The 16,397-nt window shown below is 41.9% G+C and overlaps 1 protein-coding gene across 3 annotated transcripts in view; it reads right to left on the reverse strand.

The window, feature by feature from the left end:
* LOC109432985 (modifier of mdg4) overlaps positions 1–16,397 on the reverse strand; it is a 47,507-nt gene that overhangs the window by 2,087 nt on the left and 29,023 nt on the right. The window contains exon 6 of one of the 3 annotated variants that reach the window (XM_019709352.3): positions 12,933–13,660. The exons of the other annotated variants lie outside the window; for them this stretch is intronic. Coding sequence (XP_019564897.2) covers positions 13,251–13,660 — 410 coding nt within the window. The 3' untranslated portion in view covers positions 12,933–13,250. Of the gene's footprint in view, positions 1–12,932; positions 13,661–16,397 lie in introns of those variants that run through there. 3 annotated transcript variants of the gene reach the window in all.

The following is a 16,397-nucleotide window of genomic DNA, read 5'->3' on the forward strand; positions in this document are numbered from 1 at the left end:
AAGTGAACTGTGCCGCTTGACCTTCATATTCACCACACAATATATCACCTCACGAACACTATAAATAACCCCTATTCATGGATCGCATCACTGACCCAACGATGACTCCCAGATCTCCCATCCTTTCCGTGTAACAAATACCCCAGTCCGTACGGGTTGTGACATTGTACTTTGAGAATAAGTGGAGTGTCCCTGCTTGATATTCTGGACAACGCAGCGCTGATATTGCGTCTAACTATCAGCTTCTAATCAGCGAGATCCGATTACGCGTTGCTCGGATCCAGCGGCAGAAGGAAATATTCGGACGACGATTCAAGACACGCCGACTAAAAGATCCACCTGTGAAGAGATCGTTCATTGACTTAACTTGGCATTCATTGAGCTTGGAACCCGAGCAGCAGACCAGGGTGTCTACTACCTGGAAAAACCTGGAATTATCAGGAAATTTTACTCGACCTGGAATTCTCAGGGAATTCTGGTGACAATGATGGAATTTCTGGGTTTATCATTTCAATACAAATTTTCAGTTAGAAATGCTTCAAAGCGCATAAAAATTTCGGCTGCGCCGCTACTAAATACCCGCTCGTTACATATTATTGTTACTAACTTGTATTTTTCCACAGCAATCTCCTATTTTATGTTTTACCTATTTCGGAAAACTGAATCGACATGCTTTTATTGTTATGATTTAAAATTTTCAAATCTTTCAATCTATTGCAGCCGTAAATATTGGCTTAGTGCCTTAAATTGTATAAAGCAGAATTTAATGAGGTTTGCCTAACAAGTTCGCAATTGCCTGTAGATTTTGGAAAAACCTGAAGGAGCTTAAAGATATATTTTAATCGTAGATCCTGAAACTCCCGCAGATCAATTGGAACTCCTGGCGGATTGGATGTTAGTATTTCTAGCGAAATCAACTAGATGACTTCTGGAAGAATTTTAATATTTTTGTGACCATTTCTGAAACGTTTGTAGAACAACTCATAAATGATTCTAAACAATGTTTGAAAGAATTTTCAACTCTCTTTTTTGCAATAGTTGCTTCTGATCTCCACAAATTTTGACGTATTCGAAGGAAACCATTTTCGATGAACATAATGCAATAGTTTTAGAACACGGTTGCCAACTTATTAGTATATTCTGATTGCCAATTACTTGTTTCAAGAGTGAAACTATTGACAACCAAAACTATTGATTTACAACATTTTTTATATTTATTTTGAAAATAGTCCGCCTGTAACAATATTTATTCATATACTTTTGGTAAAAATGCTGTTTTGACATAACATAACCGTTGAATTTTTTTTATTCTTCAATCACTTAACCTAATTTACAGCACTATTATCCACTAGGGCACTGCGTGAGCGATTCCGATTGGAAGCTGTATATACACTTTGTACAGCGCCTAAATGTATTCTATTTCAATTGTACTATATCGAACTGGTTCCCGTTGTGCTGCTTTCAATTGATGTCAATTAATTTCCCACATGGCTTGGTTAGTCAAAGGAAAATCAAGAAATTGACATTTGTAAGGTGCTACGGTCAACCTTACCGTAATCGGTCGGCCGAGGACCGACCCGTCGAGAGTCCGACTGCACACTAATTGTCATACCAATAAGTGATTAGGAGGCAGTGCCCGAAGCTCTCGACAATTAAAAATAACTTGCTCTCCCGCTTTGACATACATGTGCACAACAGTGTATGTGTTAGATGTTCATCTAATCCCATCCGAAGGAGGTTTGGATTGTGAAAAGAAGATAACCATGTGCGACTGTGGAATCGAGTTCAGTTCTAGGCCTGCTGGCGACGGAGATAGTCGAGCGACTCCGTATCTTGAAGGAATAGAAACGCCTGTCTAGCGAATTGGGTGTCGTGAGTTCGAGTCTCACCGGAGTACGTGGATTTCTTTTCATAATTCAAAACTCAATTTGTTCATCGAGCACATGTTCTGTTGTGCACATGGATGTCAAAGCATTTTCAACAGTGTCTATAAACATATCTATCATTTTTGCTAGCCATTTTTTATAAAAGGGGTCGTACACAAATTACGTCACGCTCTTATTTTTTTTATGTCTGTATTAACGAGATTTTTAACCGTAGGCTAGTTCATCTCGGGACCCACGCTTTACTTCCCTTCCGAAGGAAGTACCCACATTTTTGTGAGTATGTCGGGAGTGGGATTCGATCCCAGGTCCTCGGCGTGATAGTCTGGTGCTCTAACCACCACACCAGGTCCGCTCCACTGTCACGCTCTTAGGGGGGAGGGGGGTTTTGCACAACGTGACGACTCTTACAAAAATATTAAAGCTCCATACAAAAAAGTGACATTGGGGGGAGGGGGGGGGGGTTTGTGCATAACCCCAAAGGAGAAATCGCTGGAGAGAAGAATCTAGCGAAATTCCTGGAAAATATGTACAGTCGGAACCCGCTCGTTGAGCCACAACCTCCACCCAACCAACGAATTCGATTCGCTAGTTGGGTGAAGTGACAGCAGCACAAGGGGCGTGCGCATTGTTTTTTTTTAAATCATGTTTAGGTTGGAAGCAAAAAGGAAAATTTTTCAATTTTTTCACATTTAGAACAATACTGATACGTTTTGCAAGATACATATATGGCCAATGCAGGAAATAATTATTTTCACCCATTTTTAGTCGGTGAAGTGAAAATATAGATGTTTATGAAACCACCCGGACCAAAAGCAAGCACAAAACGCTTTCAATGATCGACAAAATAAAGATTACCGATGTTTTGCATTTGTTTCGAAGTAATTGTACATATTCTTTTTTTTTTAAAGAAATATGAAATAGAAATTCTTTTCGATTATTAGTAAAGTTTAAGAAACCAAAAACTCATTAGCTCACCCCTCGGAATTACAGATTGGTTGTCATTTTCAGTTTGACATTGAATTATGACATCCAGGTACTTTTTAGTTGGCTGACAGCCCAACTAACGGGGCCCCAACTAAAAAGTCACCCAACTATTAAGCCCCCAACCAGCGAGTCATGACTGTATTTGTTGAGAATAAACACCGTATCTGGCCGGCGCGACGACAACGATGAACTTTGGACGAATGGGGTTTTAGACCTGAACGAACTGGCGCTAACAGAGGGACTCTTTCGGACGAGCTTAGGAGTAGCGTTCTGAACGATTTGATAGTTCTACATTAACTTATTTAATAGAATTCAGAGATGGTATGATGAGACATATAAGTGGTATACTATTCAAGTTGTAGTAGTGTAGTGTGGAGGTAGGGTGGGGCGGGGCTAGATGGATCAGTGCCATTTTCGGGCGCATTACTCATGTTTTGATTATGTTAATAATTTTGTTAGATGATCAGCATGAATATACAAAAGTTTGAAGCATTGATTGAAAAAATATTCACTCTCATTGGAAATAAAAAATAAAATGGTTTTTAGCCATTTTTCTTATGCGATACATTCCATATAATCTCCATATAAACGGCCGCGGGGCAAGATGGGTCACCTTCAATTTTGAACGTATTTTTGGAGCATTCAAAAGTTATTTATTTTTTATTACAAGACTGTCTCATAAATGACTTCAATCAAGCGGAATGAACGCTCAAAATTATAACATAAAATTATGATAATTTTTTAGTGAAAACATCGATTTTCAAGTCGCTTTAGGACCACTCAAATCGTAAAGTTTTTTATATTCCAAATAAATTTATAAAATGTTTACTAGTAGCTCTTGTTTACTCAGTATGGATATGGAGCATATATGAATGTGGAACAAATCTTATATTTTGACGTTTTTCGTTGAGAAAATGTGAATTACTTAAAAGGTGACCCATCTTGCCCCGCCTTTTTTTCACGGCGCAAAATCGATCACTTTTTAAAACTGCTTGTTTAACATCATATTTTGTATTTAATGAACTTTTTATCGACTTTTAGCATAGCTAACTAGTGTATTAAAGAGTAGCGGACGAATACAAACCAATACAATTTGTATTTACAAAGTTATGGTGATCCATCCTTAGGTGACCCATCTTGCCCCGCCCCACCCTATAATAGATAGGGGGGGAATTGTGTAAAGATGAACTCATACAGTCTGCCGCAACAGTACTTGAGCGATTCTTCTGCGAAACCAACGAAGGTCTTCGTGCGCAATCCAGCAATTTACGAGCGCTAATGGCCGCTACAATCATGTTCGCTTTCTGCTAGGGATATGACGATCTGACGTTTGGCTTGTGTCGTTTGACAGCTGATCGATAATTTCATGATCGATCTTAACGACTAGTTTTCAAACGACACACGCCAAACGTCAGATCGTCGTATCCCTACCTTTAAGCGAGCATGATTTTGGCAGGCACTAGCGTTCGTAAATTGCTGGATAACTGAAGCGTGAAGGCTTTCTTGGACGATTTGTTCAAAAGCGTTAGCTGCATTTTTTTTAGGTTTCTGACAATATTTAAAAAAGTTTGCTCAGGAACTACTCGGTAGATTATCTGCTGGAACGGCCAAGCTTAACTTTTATAAAAATATAGTGTAATTTATTGTTGTTTTCCTTGCTAAATTCTTTCAGCAATTCATAAACAAGATTTACATCAAATTCAGAGAAAATAGGTAGAGAAGCGAAGAGTGTGAAGCCAAAAAACCCTTATCGAACCGTCAAACTGGTATCCTATCGAACAAAATCAACAAACCTTGACGATTGTCGCATAATTCATGATAAGTATTGCGATCATTCGAAACATTTTTTTACCAATATTGTTAAATAGCAAGGATATTACTGTAAATAACATTGATTCCTTAAATTGACGAAAATTGATCCTTTTTGGTATACATTTTAGATGATTTCTTGTTAATAAATCAACAGCATAAATCATTTTCTAATGCAGTACACGAGAAAGACACTACCCTCGATAGGTGGATTAATCTGTTTTTCGGTAGTTGCCAACATCCGAGTTACGAAATCAAAACAGAAAAAGTGTTGCCGTTCAGACGGCTGTTCACTCTTCGCTTCTCTACCTATTTTCTCTGATCAAATTGAAAACATTCTCCAAAAGTATCACCAGGATCGTTCTAAGAATTCCATCAGAAAATCATTTCGTGCTGCTGCTGGGGGAATATGTTGTCCTTATAGTTGGAACCAGAAATTTCCCAAAAAGTTGCGTTTCCACGAATTTGTAGAAATCTGAAATCATCTTTAGTTTAGTCGAGTTTCTTGAACCTGGAATTATTTTCAAATACCTGGAAATATCAGGGAATTTCATTTTCATAATTGAGTAGACACCCTGCGGACGTTCCGGAAGGTGGCAGCGTAGATGAGCAGTGGACGGCCATCAAGAATGCCTGTATTAAAACCAGCGAGACCTGGCGAAAAGATTGGATCACTGGTGGAAGATTGAGGAGCGTAGAGAATCATAGGCCGCGATAGAGCGGACGAGAACTAGAGCAGTTAAATACGACTCCCGTTAACAGTATACCTACGTCTCTAGAAAATGAAGTGAAACACTGCTGCAGACGGGATCCGCCTCCTCTACGACAGCTAACGACACCTGAGTGGAGCAAGGACGAATCCGAGAATGCCAGTGAAAGACGCTACTGGACAGTTACTCACCGAGCCAACTGACCAGCTTAAACGTTGGCGTTCTGGCATGCAGAGAGTATGCTCGACGTGTCAGTGCTCAACGACCTGGCCGAACACTTTTCTACGGCGGGTCTAATCATCAACTACAGAAAGGCCAAATCGCTAAATATCAAAACGGACAACCTCTCCAACTTTACAGTCGAAGTTTATGAAATATATGGAGATCCAATCAGATCAGTCAAAGCAACAAAAATCGAATTTTCAATTCCAAAGTGAAATCTGTGTTGTTATACGCCGGCGAAACGTTATGCGTATCAGCAGAGACCGCACAGAAGCTATGGGTTTTCATCAAGCTTTCCAGCAGCTGCTTATAATTCGGGCCTGGTGGCCTCACAATACATTAATTCATCTATTTAGTATTACATCAAATTCAAGATAAAACTGAATCAACAATATTTCTCCATAATACACTGTTCGTGGCTGCCGCTCTCCTTCCTCGGTAACGTCCAATGCCTGGTCCGCCCATAGTACTCTCTGCGCTCCACGCCTCCTTGTGCTCAACCGGATCACTCGCAAACACTAACTTTGCAGGGTTGTTGTCCGGCATTCTTGGAACATGCCCTGCCCACTGTATCCTTGCGGCTTTGGCCACCTTCTTTCACACTGCTGGGTTCGCCGTGAAGTGCAGCGAGCTCGTGGTTCATCGTTCATCCTTCTTCGCCACACACCTATCTCCTGCACACCGCCGAAGATCGTCCTCAGCACGCGTCGTTCGAAAACTCCGAGTGCTTGCAGGTCCTCCTAGAGCATGGTCCATGTCCCGTGTCCGTAGAGGACCGCCGGTCTTATTAGCGTCTTGTACATGATACACTTGGTGCTTGGGTGGATCTTTTTAGACCATAGCTTCTTCTGGAGCCCGTAGTAGACACGCCTTGGAATTTCACGGCTAGCATTGACCGGACAATTGACCGGATTTTGTGAAAATCGTACCCCAGCTGTTGAGCCCGACTCGTCGCATTGCACCTTTCAGAACGATGTTGAGAAGTAGGTTTCACAACTGGATCTCGAATACTTGGCAAGCATGGACGATGCATGCCATCAGAAACCGATATCAGCAGAAATTTGAGAACGTTGATGGAGGTGGATCTGCCACAAACTACGAAAGAGCGGAGACGAAATCTGCAAGCAAGCACTGGATTGGAATCCTACAGAACATCGCAACAGAGGCAGACCCATGGGCTCATGGAGACAAAACCTTATCAAGGAAATCAAGGAAGTTGTTACAAACGCAAAGCGTGAAGTAGGGGTTTGTGGGGCAAGATGGCCATCCTATCCATCGTTACCCGTAACGTGGGTAGATCACCTTGGAATGGTGCGTTACGGTGTAAGATCTACCATTTCAAGTTTTGATCTTGCTATTTTCCAGCCTGGTTTATTTAAATGCAGGAACATTCCAGGATCAAGATTTGGTGTACTTTTTTACACTATTTATTTATTTTTTTATTCTATTTATTTTTCACTGCTAATATACCGTTTGTTTCAGAGGGATGGAGGTAAATTTAAACTATATATAAATAACAATTTACAAAAATATAACAGTGGAGAACGTATCACAATTTAATACTTTTTTCTATTTCAGATTTACAAGCAGGCAATCAGCGATCAAAACGGCGAAGTATCTCTTTCTTTAGAAAGGTCAAGATTACCGTACGATACAGTGACAAGTAGACCACGTTTTCCGCGTCGATTTATTCGTGCCGAGTTCCATAATTTCGTTTTTTTTTCGAACACTTACGATAATGTATTTCTGTTCATCACACCTTCAACTTATATTACGCGTTGCGAACATTCTCGGATAATAAATATGTACAACGGTTTTATTATCCGCAATCTTAACACGGGAACGCGAAAAAATAATACAAGAACATAGATGAAACTCAAAAGCAACGATTCTAGTTGTTTAGTTGTCCAGTTTTCTCGTAAAGCTACGGCGCGGGTTTCGGTTTTTCAGCATTGGCAGTAACACTAAACGGAATTGCATACAGTTTATTTTCTGACTGAGAAACGATAAGCTTAAAACGTGCGTTGTTACGAGTTGATCCGGCATAAGCGTGGTTTAAAAAATATTCATACCCGGTATATAATTAAATTTAATACACAAACATACAATGAAATTATTGTATTCTTCCGACAGCCGGCTGGCGGAAGACTAAATCATATCAAGGGTTGCATAGCTCACATCACTTACCAATGTGAATCCAGATCTTTGTAACTTTCTATCCCTTCCCTTCCCACCAACAAACGTCCTTCCTGTGACAACCGTGGGGATGCGGAGGTACACACGGTCTCTAGTAGCAACGGATGTCACACCAACATTCCTTCCCTTCCCCGATGACCGTAAGGACGTGGCCGGTGCCGGTACTGACAATATAAAGTTTTGAGCCTTCAAAATTGCACATTGAGGATGGAAAGCTACACCCAGGCCCCATCCATTTGGTTCCCTGTGCAATGTTGACTGTTCTGGTCAGTAACGGAGTAGCAACTACGAATTGTACGGTCATCTCATGCTCATGCTCATGCTCAAGATGGCCATCCTAAGCTTAGGCGCCTTGGGAGCATATATTTCCATTAGAATATGGCTATTTAACACTCATCTCCTTTGCTTCATGTCTTTTCTATCTTCTTAACACAAAATAGCATTTTATTTTGCACTACAAATGCAAAATAAATTCATTTGAAAAATGCTACTTTTGACATAGATCTTTTGTCATATGGGGCAAGATGGCCACAGAGCTAAATTTTTACAATTAGTGTGCTTCAATCCCTAAGCAACGTTCAATAAACCAAGGTCGAATCATCCGCAACGCTTTGCCTACAGAGGGTGTGGTGTTTGTCAACATTTTCTTTTTTGAATCCATACAATTCTTTCCAACCGTTTCCTACACCTAACCAAGCGAGCCGCATCATGAAACCGACAGTCAGTTGTGTTTTGGACTCCACGCTGGATACCTTCCGATACGAAGTGGTCAAGTATTATTTTACTACTCAAACTCCTTTGATCCTGAACTAGGGTAAATGTACCAATAGTGGTGCTATTAGTAAAATAATACAAAAAAGGGTTTGAGGTGATACTAGTTTTACAAAACAATACAAAAACAGCTAAAAATATATGCTGCCTTCAATAATAAGAGTTTGTTCTTTGTGTTTTGGCCCAAGAGCCTGCGGCGTACCTGAGAGATGTTCACGGCACCAGGGCGCCGCGGCGCACAGTTTGAGAAGCACTGCAATACCGTATCCCTTCGCAACGGTACCGCGAAACGACTGTGGGTTTCGGCATTCTGATCATCGTCGATTAATCATCGAGAAAGCCGTTGACAAGAGTGCGGCTAGATTCAGTAAGTATTTGGTCTAGTCCTACCGCAAGAGGAACGCCACAAAAATCGTGCTGCCAATTGGAAGATTGTGCTGCCACACAATGGTCGAATTTTGAAAAAAGCTGGCAAAAACTCAATTTTTGAACACCTCTTAAATGAGTTTCAGTATATCGATCATTCATCTACAATATCAGAAGCGTTAACTGTATTTTAAATAAATTGGAAATTATGATTTTGTAACTTTTTACAGCGCTAAATGGGAAAATTGCTGATTTTTTGATAAAAAAAACTCAAGCAAGTTCAACCACTACAAAAGTCTAATAATATAAGTAATTCAATGGCTTCCAGTAGTTTATTCGTAAGTTCTTGTGTATATTAGGCACCTGCAGTGGAAAAAGAGATCAAAATAACAATTTTGGCTTCAAAATTAACATCACGTATTATAAGTACGAGAAATTCTTATATTTCAACTTCAAAGTGTCTGACAAATCGCTCCCAGCTACCCCCGCGCAGATATTCGGTTCAAACGCAGTATGCAGAATTGATTAAAGAAAACAGCAGCTGCCAAGAGCTGCCAAAACATTAGCGCCATAATGATATGTGTGTAGCCAAATTGTATGAAAAACAGCATTCATTTATTTAGTTAACATCAAATTCATGATAGTACTGAATCAACAATTTGCCGCCATAATATTCGATTTGCAGCTGCAGCTCTCCAACGTCGGTCACGCCCAACACTCGCCAGATCACGCTCCACCTGGTCCGCCCATCGTGCTCTCTGCGCTCCACGCCTTCTTGTACCAACCGGATGGTTAGCAAACACCAACTTTGCAGGGTTGTTGTCCGGCATTCTTGCAACATGCCCTGCCCATCGTATCCTTCCGGCTTTGGCCACTTTCTGGATGCTGGGTTCGCCGTAAAGTGCAGCGAGCTCGTGGTTCATCCTTCTCCGCCACACACCGTTCTCCTGCACGCCGCCGAAGATCGTCCTTAGCACCCGTCGCTCGAAAACTCCGAGTGCTTGCTGGTCCTCCTCGAGCATCGTCCATGTCTCGTGTCCGTAGAGAACCACCGGTCTTATTAACGTCATGTACATGGTACATTTGGTGCGGGGGTGAATCTTTTTTGACCGCAGTTTCTTCTGGAGCCCATAGTAGGCACGACTTCCACTGATGATGCGCCTTCGTATTTCACGGCTCACGTTATTGTCAGCCGTTAGCAAGGAACCGAGGTAGACGAATTCTTCTACCACCTCGAAAGTATCCCCGTCTATCGTAACATTGCTGCCAAGGCTTGTCCTGTCTCGCTCAGTCCCACCTACCAGCATGTACTTTGTCTTAGCCGCATTCACCACCAATCCGACCTTTGCTGCTTCACGTTTCAGGCGGGTGTACTGTTCTGCCACCGTTCCAAATGTTCTAGCAATAATATCCATGTCATCCGCAAAACAGACAAATTGGCTGGATTTCGTGAAGATCGTACCCCGGCTGTTGAGGCCGGCTCGTCGCATAACACCTTCCAGGGCGATGTTGAATAGTAGGCAGGAAGGTCCATCACCTTGTCGTAGTCCCCGTCGAGATTCAAATGAACTGGATAGTTCACCCGAAATCCTTACGCTGTTCTGCACACCGTCCATCGTTGCTCTTATCAGTCTAGTCAGCTTCCCGGGAAAGCTGTTCTCGTCCATAATTTTCCATAGCTCTGTGCGGTCGATACTGTCGTATGCCGCTTTGAAGTCGATGAACAGGTGATGCGTTGGGACCTGGTATTCACGGCATTTCTGGAGGATTTGCCGTACGGTGAAGATCTGGTCCGTTGTCGACCGGCCGTCGATGAAACCGGCTTGGTAACTTCCCACGAACTCATTTACTTTAGGTGAGAGACGACGGAAGATGATCTGGGATAGCACTTTGTAGGCGGCGTTTAAAATGGTGATCGCTCGAAAGTTCTCACACATTAACTTGTCGCCTTTCTTGTGGATGGGACAGATTATCCCTTCCTTCCACTCCTCCGGTAGCTGTTCGGTTTCCCAGATCTTGACTACTAACTGGTGCAGACAGGTGGCCAACTTTTCCGGGCCCATCTTGATGAGTTCTGCTGCGATACCGTCCTTACCAGCCGCTTTGTTGTTTTTGAGCTGGTGGATGGCATCCTTAACTTCCCTCAGCGTGGGAGTTGGTTCGTTCCCGTCCTCTGCTGCACCAACATAGTCATTTCCTCCGCTGCCTTGGTCCTCCGTGCCTACATTCTCTTCGCCATTCAGGTGCTCGTCGAAGTGCTGCTTCCACCTTTCGATCACCTCACGTTTGTCCGTCAGGAGGCTCCCATCCTTATCCCTGCAGATTTCGGCTTGCGGCACGTAGCCTTTGCGGGATGCGTTGAGCTTCTGATAGAACTTCCGTGTTTCCTGTGAACGGCACAGCAGTTCCATTTCCTCGCACTCCGCTTCTTCCAGGCAGCGCTTTTTCTCCCGGAAGAGACGGGTCTGCTGCTTCCGCTTCTGTCTGTATCGCTCCACATTCTGTCGGGTTCCATGCTGCAGCATTACCGCCCGCGCTGCATCCTTCTCCTCCAGAACCGCTCTGCACTCCTCGTCGAACCAATCGTTTCGTCGACTCCGTTCTACATACCCGATAGTGCTCTCGGCTGCGTTGTTGATGGCTGCTTTGACTGTACTCCAGCAGTCCTCTAGAGGGGCCACATCGAGCACACCCTCGTCCGGCAACGCTGCCTCGAGATTCTGCGCGTATGCGGTGGCGACATCCGGTTGCTTCAGTCGCTCTAGATCGTACCGGGGCGGCCGCCGGTACTGTACATTGTTAATAACGGAGAGTTTTGGGCGCAGTTTAACCATCACCAGGTAGTGATCAGAGTCGATATTAGCGCCACGATAGGTCCTGACGTCGATAATGTCGGAGAAGTGCCGTCCATCAATCAGAACGTGGTCGATTTGCGATTCCGTTTGTTGTGGTGATCTCCAGGTGTAACGATACGGGAGGCTGTGCTGGAAGGTGCTACGAATGGCCATGTTCTTGGAGGCGGCGAAATCGATGAGGCGTAGGCCATTTTCGTTCGTCAGCTGGTGGGCGCTGAACTTTCCAATTGTCGGTCAATGAAAAACAGCAATTTAGTTCGAAATTCATTCGAAGAAATTGACAAATAATGAAAATGCCAATAATATGAAATTGAGAGCTCAATGATCATTGGCGTAAATAGGGGTGGCCAGGGGGGGCCTGGCCCCCTCCAGAATAATCCATTTCGAAAAAAAATCACGCAATTCAGGCAAACAGTTTCTTTTTAGTATAAAACATCAATATCGACATGGCCTTGCCCCCCCCCCCCCTAGAGCTATGACCTAGTTACGCTTATGTCAATGATGTTTCAGTTATATTCATTCAGGCTAAAACTCGCTGACTAGTATGATTTGACAGTTTTTGCCACGTATTTTCAAATCTTGACCACTGTGTGCCACCAACATTTGGTGGCTCCATAGAGGAGCTACTGCCACCAACAGAAGTCGATAGGAATCTGACCTGGGTCCAGGTCAAGGCTAAAGCGAACAGCCGCCCAGGATGGGGATCTTTTACATTGGCCTTATGTACCCCAGAGGTGCTCAGGATACATGAGAATGAAGCGTAATATGGTGAAATGAATAAAATACGACAGACTGCAGTGGGCTTGACACGTAGTGCAAATGTTGGAAGAAAGAAAAACGAGAACAAATACTCAGCGAGAACCAGGTATGTAGAGGTCAGTGACATCGTGGGAGGCCGCAAACGTGATTGAAGAAGTCCTGGGAAACCCAAATCGCAGACAAACAGGCGTATCATTCGGAACAAATTACGATTGAAATCATCGTCACGAAAGCACAATTTCCCAATGCCAATCATACATTTATGCGCAAAGTCCTGATAACAACATTAGTCATATTCTACAAATGTTCTTCTACAAAGCAGAATTTCAACATTATGATTTCATCATTCATTCAAATATCATAAACAGTACTAATGTTTTATAATAATTTATTACTTATCCTATACATCCTTCTTAATACATAGCAATAACACTTTAAAATACATCACATCACTGGTTGTTATGTACTTATTTTGCATACGCATAGATTCGTTCGTTAGAGAGCACGAAGTTGTGTTAACAAATATTTCATAATATTCAGTTTGACTAGCAGCTGGAAATAATACTCCAAAACTCATGGACACAGTATGATCTGGGGAAGATCACCTACTACCTACTAATTGATGCACTCTTTGTACTTTCCAAAATATCTTACACACAAGCATTCACTTCTTAGCGAAGCGAAGCCTAAAATCAGAAAAGTTTCATAGTCGATGCTGCAGCCAGGTGCGCTTCGGACAGCACACTTAGCCCGACGGACGTGGCCGGTGCATCGACCGATTCCCCGGGACTGTTCCCCTCCAGCACCGACCCAATGGAAATGGAACTGGTTCGTGGCGATAGGCCACCTCCACCCCCCGTGCCGAGTTCCTCTTGGTGCGAATCCGAATGATGTGGCTGCTGGTGCTGTTGTTGCTTATTTTCGTGAGCCATGCGCACATGTTCGCGCAAACTGTACTTGTTCTTGAACTGCTTATTGCATCGGTTACATTTTTGCGGTTCTTGGTTGGTGTGTTGCGTGCGCATATGTCGCCACAGATTGACCGAGGTTATGACCAATTTACAGATCTGACATTGGGACCATTTGTTCGTACTTACAATATCTAAAAGTAGAAAGAGAAAACAGAGAAAGAAAGTTGGAGCTTATTCGAGTGACTAGGTAATTTTTAAATTGAGCAACATTTGCAGTGGGCTTGCTTTGGAATAACAGTGAAATAGTGCTCAGTGCAAAGGAAGTAGGAAAATTTAGTTTGGAAGTATTGCAATTCCTGGTTGGTTTTGAATTAATTCTGTTCACAACTTGTACTTTCTTTGTTTACTCTTTCTTTTAAAAAAAATGTATCTTTGTCAGCTCTGATAAACTTTTCGGCATACAGCGACACATATTTTATAATATAATTAGGGGCCAAAGCCTCTAGATTTGTAGTTGATGGGATATCTGATACTGATTCAGGTTACACAAATCTCGCGCTTAGAATCATACAGGCGTATCTACAATGATCGATTTCTAATAATCGATTTTCTCTTCGGATTATTCCGGGAAATACGACCAATATTCTGATGATCTCTTGGTGTATTTCGGTAAATGACGACTACGACTAGCTTCTAGAACAACAAAACCGACCGAAAATGCGCGAGAAATGAAGGATTTTTTTCGCAACATGATAAGAAAGACCAGCATGAACCAGACTTAATATGCAATAGGGTATGTGTGCCATCAGTAATCTCACGCTCGACGCTCCCATATTCATCCTATTCGAAAACAAGCGATTAAGGTACCGATTGATTCTGTTCTTTTTGTTTTCATGGATGCTCACTTCTTACAAAAGCTTAGCTTAGCTTAGACTGACTGCACATATCTATGGTTGCCACTCCGTGATTGACCCGAACCAATGACAGTTGCACAATGAATCAACTGAATAATTGACTGGGAGTGGTCAACATTCTCACTGTACACGCTTCAGAGGCTCTGTATAGAGGTACAATGACGGCGCTGGCCACGTCCTTTGCAGTCAGGTTGGGAGAGAGAAGGAATGTTAGTAACAACCTTAGTTATGTGAAAGTTAGCGTTTACCGCACGTCTCCACCAAAGGCTGCACGAAGGAGTTCTTGTTAGTAGGGATGACGATTTTCACAAAGGTTACTTAACCGTTATGTGTCCGATAAACTTTTTGCTTTTTTTCTACACCGTGATTTTTAAATGGGCGCTGGGTACCCGGATACCCTGTCGGCCATATAAGGGTTAAAAGTTCACTATAAATGTTGTCCAATTTGCATGTGAAGTAGGGTGGCTCACACTTATATAAAAAAAAACGATTTAATCCACCTATGGCGAACAGAACCCTTCTTACACTTATTAAAACTATTGTTGTATTATTAGTATTTAACATATTTTTTTTGTGTGATTGGCCAAAAGTTCTAGAAAATATTGTGGATCTGACATCTAGTGGATTGGTTTCCAAAATAGCATCATGGACCATGGACTAAACTACCAGAAATGCCAGACACCTCCTAGAATCTTGTATGGAATGTAAAAAAAATGCTTACATATTCTGGAATATTGTATCTTTTATTAACTGCCAAAAGATCTTGAATCGATTAACAAATGGGTAAGAAAATCAGCGAGATACACTTTGTCTAATATCTCTTAATCAGTCGGTCAAATTAGCTCCGACGTACTTGGTATTCATGGTTATGGTGTAGAAAGGACAAAAATGATATATCTAATAAGTTAATCAGTTTTGACATTAGCTAGTTATTTTGGCTGTCCGGTTCTTGCATTTTTCTCACAATATATAAATTCAAAGCTTTCATTTAACATATAGTTAGTTTTCATAAAATTCCTGTGTATTTGTAATTTGTTATTTATAATTTTGTTGAAAACAATAACCTGCTAGGCTGCTAGTATATACTTTGTATGAGGTCAGCATTATTTATTGAAAAATAATTTCCGATAGACTGGTCAAAAACTAATGCAAGATATCAAGTAAGTGAATAGATTAATAAAAAAGAATTTATAGAAATACTCTTCGTAAAATATCTCAGTAATCAAATGTCGAATCGAAATAAAATTTCAGGGCCTTATACAAGGATATTGTAGCTTTCATTTGGTGCTTAGAGAACCCAAATCGGTTGACAGACAGCTGAGATATTTATTATGGTACCCTTGGTCAAAAATCTCTTAAAAAGTTAACCTTACTCCCAAGCACTCTTTGAAAGATATCTCGGTAACCAAATCACCGACGAACCGACGTAACAGCTAGAACAAATAAATTCAAATTTGTTGTCCCCGACGCCATGATGAAAAATAGCCGAACACTACCGCCTCCTCTATAACAGTTCGCGTTGTTTTGATAGCTTGTCTCCAAACCCCCGTGTATTCATATAGGAAGAGGTTCGCGTCTGCGCTGATTTGACAGAAGCGTTCGCTCGGCTCGCTGGTCGACCGTTAAATTGGGGGGGGGGGGACAGTTTTGAATCACCACTGTCACGTCGGTTCGTCGGTGACCAAATGTCCAATCCTAATAAAATTGTATAGGGTTCTACTAGAATGTTGTAGCTTTCATTTGGTGCCAGGAGAACCGCGGTTGACAGACGGCCAGAATATTTATTATGATACACTTGGTCAAAAATCTCAAAAGGTTTAGTCAGTTGTATAAATCCTAAGTACTCTTCGAAAGATATCTCTGTAACCAAATGTCCAATCAAAATTCTGGGCGATCTACTAGGATGCTGTAGCTTTCATTTGGTGCCAAGAGAACCCAAATCGATCGATAAACGGCCAAATTATTTATTATGATACACTTGGTCAAAAATCTTAAAAAGTTTAGATATATGACT

This window comes from Aedes albopictus, chromosome 1 (genome assembly GCF_035046485.1).
Source record: "Aedes albopictus strain Foshan chromosome 1, AalbF5, whole genome shotgun sequence".
NCBI classification, from domain to species: domain Eukaryota; kingdom Metazoa; phylum Arthropoda; class Insecta; order Diptera; family Culicidae; genus Aedes; species Aedes albopictus.